Below are 13,451 nucleotides of genomic sequence, written 5' to 3' on the forward strand. Positions count from 1 at the left end.
ATGTCTGCATTGTAGGAACAGAATCCCCACCAAGTTTCTTCAGTTTATAATAGGTGGATCTATTTCCCAATTCTGTGTTTCACTATTTTGTTTCTCCACAGCTCTGAGAATCTATAAAGCTAAATGGAAAACTTTTATAAACTTTATCTGAAAAGAACAATTTTATTACCTCCCTCATATTTGACATTTGTTTCATTTAAAACAGCAAGTGTCGATTCTTCATTCAATAAAGGATATACTTTCTGATCATCTTTTTTTCTTTCAATGGAAGATACCCTTCTTTTTTCCTAAATCATTGATAAAGCAGTTCATGAAAAGCTTGGCATCTCTATATTTGTGCACAACTCCTAATCCATCTTGGAGCTTTTTCCTTGTTCTTTGCTAATGTTGAAATTAGAATCATAGAATAACAGAGTTGGAAGGGACCTTGGAGGTCATCTAGTCCAACCTCCTGCTCAAGCAGGAGAGTCTATTCCAAAGATTAGCCTCTGCCTAGGATCGAACTCACAGCCTCTCAATTGTGAGGTGAGAGCTCCACCTCTAGGCCACCTATTCATCCCATAAAAAGAAGGTGCTGTGAGCAGGATAAATAAAATTCATTGAGCCTGTGGCTACTGTCCCATTTAATTGTTATGGAAGGGAGCATTTTTGATAGCAATATTGCTATTGTCCTATTAAAAATGCTCTCTTCCTTAGGTTTCATGGGGCAAATTAGTTCTTCACTCAAATACCTCCTTCCAAAATTGATCCCAATTTTTTCAATGCTACACAGTCCACTTTAGCTCCTAACCCGACACAAATTCCTGTTTGCAGGTCCTACTTGGGACCTGCAAATAAAGTGAAATAATCACTTTATTCTCTTAATATTTATTTTGTATGTTATTTAGAATGCATGGTATGATTCTGCAAAGACCAGCATAGATTTCTGACTTTCCAAATCCCACTTAAAGGTTACAGGTTTTTTGCTGATATTTTTCTAAATAGATACTGGCAGCAAAAAACTGCTTTGTTCAAAGTTGGCAAAGCAAGAATGTCCCACTTCATATTGGGCTCTTTATCCAGAATTAAGACTAGTCTTGTACTCCCAGAAAAGTGCAACTTTTGGAATGCTCACCTTTCTCCTGAGTAAGAAGCTATTACTCATATATATACGTGAATCACATGACCCCTCTTCACCCCCTGCCCCCTTAGTATCAAATGACCTCAGTATTTCTTTGGATCCCATGTTGGCCTGGTAGCCTTAGGAATTAAGGTCTGGTGTGAGCTACATTTAACTGCCATGGAAAATTGGAAGAAGCTGTTGCTAGCAAAAAGTGCTATAAGCTCTAGGTTTCAAAATAAAGCTCAATACAATCTTTCTGCGTATATTCACAAATGACCATCCAAAGATTTTCAATTAGAGATAAAAGTTACTAGTTCTTGACCAGCATTTATTTGCCCCTTATAGACAAATCAGGCTTTAGTCAGGACTTTGCAATTAATTATATTATTATTTTTGGTTTATATTTGGTTTTAGGAAAGAACTATAATTATTTTTCCCTGGAAGAAGAAAAGTATATTTGGGCACTTCAGAGGCTATTAAAAAGGCAATTACTTAGGATAATTTTTAATAGCAAAAAAGAAGACACTAAGTCGGACTTGCAAGCAGGAATGTGTAGAACATTCTATATTCATTTTTGGTTAATTGTAGGAAATATCGGGTCCACAAATGCATTGAGGTGTTTTAGAAGATAGCATAAACACAAATAAGAGCAAAATGGGGAAAATGTGAGCTTGGTAGCAAAATGAATATATGTGATGCCTACAGCTGTCCTTATTTTCACTGTTATTTCAACATCCAGTTTAAACTCATGATATGTTTTGCCATTTACAGGGATTTGGTACAGAGAGAAAGATTCGTCAAGCTGGTGTTATCGACTAACTGGTCTCAAAACAACTAATATTGGAATAAGGGTGGGGTCTGGTGGAGGGTACTGAATATCCTTGTATTCATCCCTTCCAAAATCTAAGGAGCTATTACACCAGTTTTAACACCTTCCTCATGTTATGTTTAAAAATAAATTTATGAAACAGTTTTAAAATATGCACAGTTGCATCCTGGAGAACCTAAGGTGGCGCCTTATATTAACACATTTTAGAAGCTTTTTGAATGGTGCATTTAAAGCAACTGGTAACTGCAAATCTACTTTGCCTCTTTAAGTAAATATTATAGACAGTTCTATTCTGGATGACCTTATGAAATTCTGCACTGAAAAGAAATATATATATATAGACACAACATGCATATATTTTCCTTAATTCAATTTTGCCAAGGTATTACTATGCCTTAGGTCTCAATTATTTTGTCCTCTCCAAGGCAGGAAAGGCTGATATTCTTTTCATTTTCATCCAGTTTTGAGGCTCATATGAGGATAGATATACTAACTGTATTATATAGAATGTTATATGAGTACTCAGACATTTATTTGATGGCCAGATGTTAATGTTTTTTATGTCTCATTTAAATTCAGATCCATTTAGCAAGCAAAATTATCTCTTAGATCTCATTGAACATATTTTCCAAAGTAGACTACTCGTTTTTCTAATTAACTGCAATTAGCATGCATAGTGCAGAATTTCATAAGGATAAAGTGTGCCATCAGTATGGTAACTTAAAGATATTTAAAACAATGCACAATTTGCTGCTTACAACACTGCAGCTTCTAAACCCGGTTTATTTTACTGATTTAAAAAAAATTAAAAATTTGTGCCTGAAGTGAATACATTTTTTTTCAGCCAACACCCAGTGTACTGTAAAAGAATACTTAGGCTTTCCATAGCTGTATTGAGACTTTCATCAAGGTGAAATAGTTGATGTCTGTGTGCTTTTTTTTTTTCTCCCTTCCTTCCAGGCCCCCCTCTCTCCATCCTTTCCCTCCCTCAGCCACACTTTATCAAGCAAACAAACTGAATGATTGGTCTAAGTATTACTTTAACCAAAAAGATCAGGAGTTATTTACTTTGAATAGAGGGCAGTACTGTGTTTTTTCCATGTTACCTCTATTCTCAATTTAGGGTTTTTCTTCTCTGGGAGATGCATTATCTTTGTAAAACAAACATTGCTTTCTCCAATTTTTCTGTTAATGGCAAAGAATGGAAATAGAATAAAGTTTTACTGATTTTGAAAATTTGCCTCTGTCTTGTAACTTCTTCATAAATATCTCCCACCCACTTTCCTGCTTGGCCAATTTCTGTTTTCAGAAGACATTCCAGATCCTGAATAAAAAACAAGACTCCCCCCATTTTTATGACCAGGCAATATAACTCGAAAAAACACTTTTTTAAACTTGCAACATTTTCTTCATTTTCTTTTCTCCATTTTACACACATGAAGATTAACATCTAAAATCCCAACCACATTTGCATATGCACTAGTGTCTGATGAACCGAATATTGGGTCGCATTAAACATGTCTTGGTATCAATTTACAATTCACACTAACCCAAATATGCATTATTTGAATTTGTGACCTATCTGTAATCCAAATTTCTGGCTTCATATTGTTAGCATTAAATATTGAATACTGAATTTTACTACAATAATTGAGTTTGTAGATGTTGTTTATCCTGAATCAAAATAATTCTGGATCTGGCCTGAAGCCAATTTAATAGGATTGTGCTTCAGCTTCAGTTCCAGAAAGATGCTTTCAAAGTGTAAGAACAAGAATTTATTTTATACATCAAATTTAGAAACTGCCCATCTCATAGAATGATCCTGGGCAATGTACAATTGAAACAATATATCCCACTAGGAGGCAGCTTAAACAAAAATAGAAAAAATACAGTTTAAAAGGTAAGGAGAGGATCTTTCTGACTGAGAACAATCAACCAATGGAAGAGCTTGCCCTTGGAAGCTGTGGAAGCGCCATCACTTGAGACCTTCAAGAAGAGATTGGACTGCCATTTGTCAGAAATGGTGTAGGGTCTCCTGCTTGGGCGGGGGGTTGGACTAGATGACCTATAAGGTCCCTAACAACTCTGATTATCTCTTATCTTCAAAGTTGTGGCTCCAAGGTAGTGTGTTTCTCTGAGAAACCCAAGCTAGTTGGCCGAATCAAGTCTTCAGATACTTCCAAAAGGCCAGGAAAGTAGAGGCCCAACTCACCTCTTGAGAAGATTCCAAAGGGCGGGGGAGAAAGCAAGAGTAGGAATTGAAAGTCTTTAACTGAAAAGATCTGTAACATACCCCCTCTGCCTAATTAGGTGAGACAACAAGCCAATGTAATAGGGAGAAAATAGTTCTGCCAGTAACCCATAAATATATGAAAGTGCACCCTATAGAACCCTATTTGAGTTCTATGGTTTTATGTATCAGGGCATAGTTAAAAAAAATTCACCTGGGGCTTTGCAATTCTTAAAAGTTGGTAAATGCAACCTCAGATGAACAACAACATATGACATATTACACCATGTCATTTATTTTACATCGTAAAATCCATCAAGCATTTGGTGAAAATCATGCAGATTTTCAGTTGACAATATAGTTCTCAACTTACAGCCACAATTGGCCCCAAAATTTCTGTTGGTAAGCAAGATATTTGTTAAATTAATTTTGTCCATTTTATGACCTTTCTTGCCACAGTTGTTAAGCGAATCACTGCAGTTGTTAGTAACACAAATGTTAAATGAGCCTGGCTTCTCCATTGACTTTGCTTGTCAGAAGGTCGCAATAGGTGATCACATGACCCCAGGACATTGCAACCATAATAAATACATGTCAGTTGCCAAGCACCTGAATTTTGATCAGGTGACAATGGAGATGCTGCAACATTCATGTGAAAAATGGTCAGAAGTCACTTTTTTCAGTACTTTTGTAACTTTGAATGGTTAATAAATGAACTATTGTAAGTCAAGGACTACCTGTACAGCACCAACTACATGTGAAAGTACATGCACATTTACATCCCCAATCAACACATCTCTCAGTACTAGCATGTTACATAATTACTGATACATGTATTAAAGATAGTCCTTGGTTAACAGTAAATTGGAACCTGAAACTTGTCATTAAGCAATGTGGTGATAAAACATGTCATGCGACCACACTGATTCCAGCAATTCTGGTAGATCCAGTTGCTGACATTGACACATGGTTCTTAGTTGCAATATCACACAATCACCATTTGCAACCTCTTGCCAGCTTCCCTGTTGACCTTCCTTCGGAAAACAGGCAGTGAGGGCTGCAAATGGTGATCACATACCTGCAATGCTGCAACGTAATTGCAAGCAGGTTGCCAAGCACCTGGATCATGAATGTGCAACTGCAAGTATCCTGCGATAGTAGCAAACGTGAGGACCAATCGTAAATCTCATTCAGCACTGCTGTAACTGGTTGCTGAACAAGTGGTCCTTGCACGAGAACAGCCTGTATACAACACACACTTTTGTCTTCCTATTTACTCTTGAATTGCATAAAATGTTCCAAAATTCAAGCCTAGTTAGTGTTATCATACACTCACAGTCACACATTTCTCTATGACCTGAAGGGGAAAAAGCCCCTAAACTGCATACCACATGAAATAAAGCAACATTCGTCTTCCCAAATATTGATCATTGTCCTCTTGTTCCCTTTCCATCTAACATATAGCAAATCCAGGTATAATTTTTATATATATCCTTTTATCAATACCCTAATTGTTATGGAAATGTAGTAGTATGGGTACTACAAGAGTCAAGACTATAAGAGGGAGGGCGTGCAGTCCAGAAGAATAAGACACCTCAGTATGATACTACCCAGCAAACCAACATGCTATTGCCAAAATCACATGGTGTACGTGCGGTGCATTTACACACTCAGAACAAACTCCACTGACCCACAGTAAGATGACTCCATAATCTTTGTATTGTATCTCCAAATCTGATGTTCCGTGCTAGCCAGGCATATGGAGCAGCCCTGGGGAACTCTGCCATAAGTTCCTGGAGGACTGCAGGGGAACCTTCAACCGGAGACCAGAAAAACTTTTTTTTTTCAAGGCAAGGCTGCTCTCAGGAATATACCCCTATTCTCTCCCATTTGGACAGCGAGTCCTAAGCTTTCGTATAGTGAATTGCTTCACACCAGAGGCGACTTTAATCAAACCACAACCAGACTCCAGCATTCTCTGACCACAGCTCCCTCCCGAGGCGTTCGGCACCGGTTGATGACGTCAGCGCTGTGCTACGTCGGAAGGGCGTTCCGGCGACCGCGAAGCCTGGAAGTGAAGTAAGTGGAGGTTCATACTTAACTTGCCAGCCGTTGGGCAGGGAGGGCGGTGTGGGGTCTCTCTCTTTGAAGTCTCTTCTCCCCGAGTCTGGGGTGAGAGGAAGCGTGGAAACGGCGCACCCGGTCAGGAGAGACAGCGGTCTCTCGTCGAGCCCCACCCGCTATTGAGAGACGCTGCCTTGGAAGGTATTTGCTACCCTCAGAGTTGGGTGTGTCCGTCGCTCCCGCTCGAATCCCGTCTCCCTGTCCTCAAAGGGTGCCCGATGGGCTAGATGCCTTTCCTTCCTCTGAAAGCAGGGCGTTCAATTCAGCTGCCGGGGGTGGGTGGGTGCGCAAGCAGAAGGGTGGGGGTCCTCCGAGGCTGATTATTCTCTGCCCGGGATCTTGAGGGCTTAGTGCAGTCTTAGCTGGTGGGTAAGGCTGCCTTGTGCTCTGTTTAGTTCACCCCACGCCATCAGGTTTTATTTAACTATGGTTGATAGAGCAAACCGTAGCTGGCATTCTCAATAATAAGCTGTGGTTTACAAGCCATTGTGGCTAGGTTGATAGACAGCCCTAAGGTTAAAAAAAAAAATAGTTTGCTTGTTAAAGTTCCTTGTCTTATTAAGGAAACGGGATTTCCTGTCTCGGTAACAATCCTACCATATATGTGAGATTGATAGTTTACATAAGGCTACCGAATAATTTTTTTTTCTTGGCAGAATATGAATTTGAATCATTTTGCCATTGGTGCAATCTGATATGTGTGAACTGCCCAGAGTCACTTTGGTGAGATGGGCGGTGTAGAAGTTATGTGATAATATACCTTCAATACAAAGTACTCTACACATTTATGTACTTATTTAGCAGGTATCTCTTACAGTTAAGAATTGGGTTCAGCTCAATTGTTCATGTGTTTTCTTTCTGTGTTTAGGTGACAACAATATTATCTTTCTTGGGTGCTTATTAAAATTTTGCAAATGTAGTTTTGAAAAGCAAAATTGTTTTGGTTGAGAGTTTTATGTAAAAGTGACTTGGTACAGTTATGCCAGTCTGAGTAGCTGGGGTGGGAAAAGGGATAATTTATTTTGCTGCAACTTGAGATCTGATTTTCAGGCACTATATTAGTGCTAGGTCAGAAAGAGGGGGGGGTGTCTTCGTAAGTGGCAGTACCTAGTTAGGGAAGATGGGATTGACTAGATTGGATAGATTGATGACTCTTTGATGAAGAGAGGATGTCCCAAAATCTTGAATAAGGTTGTGGTGTATACATGCTTAAACAAAAAGAAGCCGTCCCAGAAATTTAGGACAAGTGCTGCCCCCATTTGGAGAACTCTGGAACATCTTGAGGAAATTGGATAACATCATAGCCCTGGATTTACTGCTGAAGTAGTTATCCTGATAGGAATTTAATTGCCAGGAGAGCTACAGTACAGGAAACATATATCCTAATATCAAAGCAACTTTTGATATTGACCATCACTTGAATTGATTCAGGTTTGGGCATTTGAGACACTTTTTTAAAAAATCCTGCTTGCAGGATCTGCCCAGGAAGTGTGACAAGATACTTCTAAACTCTTCATGAAAGTTGTGCCATGTAGCGGAATACTGTTCAACATTCTAAACTTTTAAACATCCACATTAGGAATGGACAGTGTCTTACCAATGTGATTCTTATTTTTCTTAGGGTTTTTTTTTGGGGGGGGGGGGGTTGAAGATTTTGCTTCCGCTCTCATGCATAATAATTCTGTAACACAAAAATGTTGCATCCCTGTAAATAAATCATTTTGCATTGAACTTGATGGGATAATTTGGGAGTGCTACAGTACAGCCTGCAGACTGCGTATTTTTCATATCTGTCTAAAAGAATGGAAGCTCTGGATATGTAAATTAATCCTCTTTTTATTCCAGCCTATCCAAGAAATGTGCCAGGTGTCAATTAAGAAAAAAAAGAGAATAATACAAACTGCAAAGATAAAAGATTAAGAAAATAAGATGAAGAGGTGGTGTTTTTTTTTGTATTTTAAGAGAAGGTGATGAGTTGCTAAAATTGTTTATACTTGTGATAAAGTGGACATTGTTACTAATATGATTGGATAAGTGAATTGTGTTTTATTTTGCTAACTGTATTTTTCCTAATTATGTTTTTTGATGTAACATTGAAGTATATTTTATTTATCAAATTTATATGCCACTTATCTTTTCTAGGCAGTATACATTCTTGTTACATAGGATATTTTAATGGAGGGTGATTTGTACATAGAATAATATATATTTGTGTTACAAATAGGCCCCTGAGGAAGGCAATGACTGAGTACAAACTGGTGGTAGTAGGAGCTGGGGGTGTTGGAAAAAGTGCCCTGACCATCCAGCTTATCCAGAATCACTTCGTAGATGAATATGATCCTACTATTGAGGTAAGGCTTTGAGAGTATTAACATCTAAGCATACTAAATGTGTTTATGTCCTTTTCATTCTGTTTATGGAACCTGTACTTGATTCTTAAACATTTTGTTTTATCACTTTTTGCCATCAATCACTGGTCTCTGATATTTATTTTCACTGTCTTGAAAAATTAATTGGAAAAGACTTGTTAGGAAGCATGTGGCAGAAGATGTTGTAGGATAAAAGTAAGGATGAACAATCAAACAGAGAACCATATTAAGATTTGATGTTATAAACCATGCCACAAAACTGAGGTGATGTAAAAATATTAAAATGGGGGAAAATTAAATAAGAATATGTTTAATTAGATTGCTGAATTTTAAAATATAAGATATTATGATTCTCTACCCCATCTTATCTCAATTATAATTTCAAAAATAGTTTTGCTCATTAACATTGAATGATTGCATATTTACTTTTGAAACTGCATTGATTTTCCATAGGATTCTTACCGCAAACAAGTTGTTATTGATGGAGAGACTTGTTTGCTAGACATCCTGGATACGGCAGGACAGGAAGAATATAGTGCCATGAGGGACCAATATATGAGAACTGGGGAAGGCTTTCTTTGTGTGTTTGCCATTAACAACAGCAAATCATTTGCAGATATAAATCTTTACAGGTAAGTTCTCCCTATCAATGACAAGAGATAAGATTGAGTGGCACATTGTCCACTAGCTCTCATAGTTTTAAAAGTGAGATGGTTAGTAAGGCAATGATTAATAACTGCTGAGATATTTTACTTAATATTGTATATTGGTGCCCAATTCAACTTTGAAAATTTACCTGACACTAATTGTGGTAGATTAAGAACATCTGGTTACTGATTAGAACAGTGATCCCCAACCTTTCTACCTTGATGGGGGGGGGGGCATATGAGTGGCAGGCGCACAGCTCCATTGGTATAAGTGGGCCTGCGCATCCTCTGCTCATGCGAATGAAGCTTCGCACACAACTTCCATGCACGAAACTCCACTTTGCGGTCATGCATAAAACTTCACTCGGGAGTGGCAGGCACGAGTGGAAGGCGCTTGAGCGAAGAGTGCTCATGTGTGAAGCTCTATTTCACCCTGAGTGGAGTGTGCATGTTCACTTGCCCACCACTCGTGGAACTTTATGCACGCACTTGCCCATTGTTTGTGTGGCCTGGTTTAAAATAGGCCTTAGCCCAGGGGTTGGGGAGCCCTGGATTAGAAAATATATATATGAAGGTAACCATAAAATAGACTTGAAGGATATTTTTTTCAACCTCATTGTTTTACTAGCATAGTAGCAAGTAAATTTGATTTCATTTCTACCCCCTTTTATCTAGAAAATAATGCAATATAATATTGGATTTAATTCCTTCAATAGAGGGCGTTAATTTGGCAGAATAATTCCTTTAGGATTACAAGTCTTTTCATTACTCAGAAGTAGGTATCAGTTTTATCTGGGCTGTTCATCTTGGGCTGTTCATCAATGACAGCAGAAACTGTCAGAAAAAAAGCACAGAAAGTATGTGTTCACTGTCCCACTAACATATCCCATCATATCTTTCCCCAGAAAGATTCATTTTTCCCCCCTATCATCTCTTTCCCCAGGGAGCAAATTAAAAGAGTGAAAGATTCAGAAGATGTACCAATGGTATTAGTGGGAAACAAATGTGATTTACCAACAAGAACAGTAGACACCAAGCAGGCTCATGAAGTAGCAAAGAGCTATGGTATTCCATTCATTGAGACATCTGCCAAAACAAGACAGGTAATGAATTCTTGTATTTCTGCTCAAATCTTAAGAAAATAGCTAGAGTTATTGTTAGGTATATGGACAAATCTGATTGAGAAGGGAGACATAACATTAAAACCTATGGGTAGGAGCAGCCTTCTTGTAGGCTATTTCATTTTTTAATTTCTAAGAGCCACACTGTCTAGTACTGTTTGCATATTTATATTAATTATTAACTAGTAGCTGAATTTTGAAGAAGTGCAGTCCACTTCCCTAAATATTTTCTGTTACTTCATAAGTTCTTAAGCATTTATGTTTTCTTTACTTTTAATTGTGAATAGCTGTGTAAGAAACAGTTTATGTTTAGGATGCAAAATCCTAGTTCTTTAAAAATAGAGAATTCTTAACATTAATGAAGAACATTAAATTCACCATAGAGCTTTTCAGGAGGAATATGAGAAAATAAAGTGTAGGAAATAATTTACTTGCTTACGCCATATGTTTCTCAACTTTCCATTCAGGGTGTTGAAGATGCTTTTTATACATTGGTTAGAGAAATCCGTCAGTATCGAATGAAAAGGCTCAACAGTAATGAAGATGGAAATCAAGGCTGCATGGGGGTGTCGTGTCTTGTGATGTGATGAGGTAGGATTAGACTAGCTAATGGCTTATGTTTGACAAATATGGTACAAATATGGTGTTTCTCAGCCGAGATAACTTTAAGATCCATGGACTTCAACTCCGAGAAATCCACAGCCAGCACATTCTGGGGTTGAAGTCCGCAGATCTTAAAGTCACCAACATTGAGAAACATTGAGGTATGATATAACATTTTTGAACTATTAGGTATTTTGAAGACAATTTGAAATGTATTTCCTTTTTTGTCATCAAGCTGGTAAGACTGATAAGGATATGCCTCTACAAAACTCATTTACATTAAAGGATTAGCAAAAAGTACTTTGTACTCATCATTACTGGGGAATGTTGCTTTATTATGTTGCAGATCAATTGAAGTTGGTGCAATTGGTACCAATTGCATCAAGTGTCTGGAAATCAGAATTAAATGTGCATGTCTTCTTGGATTTTGAAGAGACATTCTGAGACAAATCTGTGCTAATAATATTTTACGTCTAATAGAACAGAGCTAACAAAACATATTTATCTATTTCAGCTGCCTTTGAATCATCCATCCGTTCAAAATTGAATCTTAATTCCACTGTTGCATTTCATGACGATGCCTTGGCCAGTATCATGCAAGTTGCCAATTGATCAATACTAAAACATTATATCAGCACCAGAAGATACTGTTTCTGAACATCTACCTCTTTGCTCAGTTGAGCATGCAAAGAAAATCTCATATGTTACGTGTGGGATTTTTTACTTTCCTTTCTTGGGTAGGTTCAAACAGAGAAACTGATTAAATGAGAACTATAGAGGCTCAATGCCTTGAGAGAAATAACATCTCATTTTCTGGAAAGAAGTCTGGAATGAATTGTGATCATGCTATTCCGAAAAAGCAATTGCACAGCATTGTATGGTAACATTATGCTTGATTTCCTGTACGCCATTTTTAACCAGGATAATATTTGTCACATTTCCTGTACTATGTACTTAAATATTCCTATTGTACATTAGGTTAATCACATCTAGTTCTAACCTCTTTAATTCTGGCCTTTTTATAACAAAAGTAAAATTATTTGATTTTCAAGTGCCTCTTTACAAAGGCAAGCTAGACCTTAAGCCTTATCATGCTGGTTGCAGCTCTGATTCCTAGCTGACTCATCCTGAATGTTTAAAGCTGACTCAGTTCATTGGTCTGTGTTAACCCAGTATTATCTATGCTCGGCTTTATTGTCTTATCCTTCTATTTGGGCTTCCCAATGAACTAACTGTATGTGGGAACTTTTGCAGAAGGTATTTACCAGCACTGGGCTTAGTTGTCAGAGTTCCTCACATCATTGGATGAAAAGCACTTTGAGATTAAGATTTTCCTGAGGAAATAGCAGTCAATTGCTATTTTCCAGTTTTAAATATAATACATTCCATTTACCTTGTGCTTGAAGGTACTGGTGTTTTCATCAGGACCGCTTATTAGCTGTGAATACTGTCAATAGCTGTTACTCCATTCTCAGTCATAAAACATGGCTGTGTGAAGTTTGTGTAGAAAAAAAAATCTGTTTTATCCCAGCTATTTCTGCACTTCTATTTTTAGTTAAACTTATTTACTCCTTTGATACCTTTGTCAAGCACAGTGTCTTTAGACGTATTAGCAAAGAAATGTATTTAGGGAATCAACTTCATTGGCATTTGTTTTGAAAGCTCTCTCCCAGCTACTGCTGTGCAGTGAAACTAGAAGTGAAGAGCTAGGGTAAAATGGAACTAGAGAAGTAGAGGGTGACTTTAATTTTCCTGCTGCTTAAAAGTAGGATTAAATTGATAACTGTACATTTATCCTTACAAAATATGGAGCTGGATTCCTCAGTAGTCTCCATACCTCTATCATAAAAGAAAAGGAGCTGTGAGTTTTCCTTTGCTGAGGAGTAGTTGATTGGGTTACTATTTATATGATGTATCCAAAATCTGGTCCTGAATACCATGTGTGTATATCATCTCACTTTCAAGGGAGTGAGGGAACTGCCTTCACTGAAAGTAGATGCTTAAAATGATGTGAGGTGATATAAAAGCTGTCTGTGTGACTGTTTTACATATCTGATTGATGTGGTTATGTTGATTGAAGCACAGAAATGACTTCAATAGAAATGGAGTTTGTAGTCATTAAATGTTTACTGGTTTACAATATTGCCATTTTACTGCATACATTCTAAAGTTGGATAGAAAACCACTGTCCAACCTAATCCAAACTATCTAATCACCAAGTGAGAAAGTTGGCATATTATTTCCTAAATATATAACTTAATGGATCATTTCAGGCATACTTGATCTGAAGCTAATTTCATACAGCATTACATAGGGCCATACAATAATGTGTTCATATGCTTTACTGCTGGCTAATCTGCTAATATTTTACCAAGAAAATCAGAGCTCTTTTTCTTGAGAAACTGATGTCATCTGAGCAATACATT

General features: G+C 37.4%; 2 protein-coding genes across 16 annotated transcripts in view; both read left to right on the forward strand.

Annotated features, from left to right (window-relative positions):
* The window catches only part of CSDE1 (cold shock domain containing E1), a 42,143-nt gene extending 38,976 nt beyond the window's left edge, over window positions 1-3,167 (forward strand). For all 12 annotated transcript variants that reach the window (XM_026675123.2, XM_026675124.2, XM_087959548.1 and 9 more), the window contains one exon: window positions 1,874-3,167. In XM_026675123.2, coding sequence (XP_026530908.1) covers window positions 1,874-1,921 — 48 coding nt within the window. In that variant the 3' untranslated portion in view covers window positions 1,922-3,167. The remainder of the gene's footprint in view (window positions 1-1,873) is intronic.
* A 2,928-nt stretch (window positions 3,168-6,095) lies between these two features.
* NRAS (NRAS proto-oncogene, GTPase) lies at window positions 6,096-11,036 on the forward strand. Of its 4 annotated transcripts, XM_087959551.1 has the most exons (6): window positions 6,223-6,426; window positions 6,942-7,057; window positions 8,510-8,636; window positions 9,108-9,286; window positions 10,245-10,404; window positions 10,890-11,036. In XM_087959551.1, exons 3-6 carry the CDS (start codon window positions 8,526-8,528, stop codon window positions 11,007-11,009), a joined length of 570 nt encoding a protein of 189 aa, XP_087815677.1. In that variant the 5' UTR covers window positions 6,223-6,426; window positions 6,942-7,057; window positions 8,510-8,525; the 3' UTR covers window positions 11,010-11,036. The 4 variants fall into 4 exon arrangements, with proteins under 4 accessions (XP_026530918.2, XP_087815677.1, XP_026530916.1 ...); XM_026675133.2 differs by lacking the exon at window positions 6,942-7,057 and having other exon boundaries at window positions 6,096-6,240; XM_026675131.2 differs by lacking the exon at window positions 6,942-7,057 and having other exon boundaries at window positions 6,225-6,426; window positions 10,890-11,035.
* The last annotated feature ends 2,415 nt before the right edge of the window (window positions 11,037-13,451 follow it).

This window comes from Notechis scutatus, chromosome 3 (genome assembly GCF_049901735.1).
Source record: "Notechis scutatus isolate UNSWTSFEM ecotype Mainland chromosome 3, rNotScu1.2, whole genome shotgun sequence".
Taxonomy (NCBI): Eukaryota; Metazoa; Chordata; class Lepidosauria; order Squamata; family Elapidae; genus Notechis; species Notechis scutatus.

Bases quoted from the DNA above. Each gene is read 5' to 3' on its own strand.
- NRAS (XM_026675133.2), top strand. From the start codon at position 6,179: ATGACGTCAGCGCTGTGCTACGTCGGAAGGGCGTTCCGGCGACCGCGA. The intron at 6,241-8,509 runs GTAAGTGGAGGT...TGTTACAAATAG, and splicing joins CCGCGAAGCCTGGAAGTGAA to GCCCCTGAGGAAGGCAATGA. The intron at 10,405-10,889 runs GTAATGAATTCT...CTTTCCATTCAG, and splicing joins CATCTGCCAAAACAAGACAG to GGTGTTGAAGATGCTTTTTA.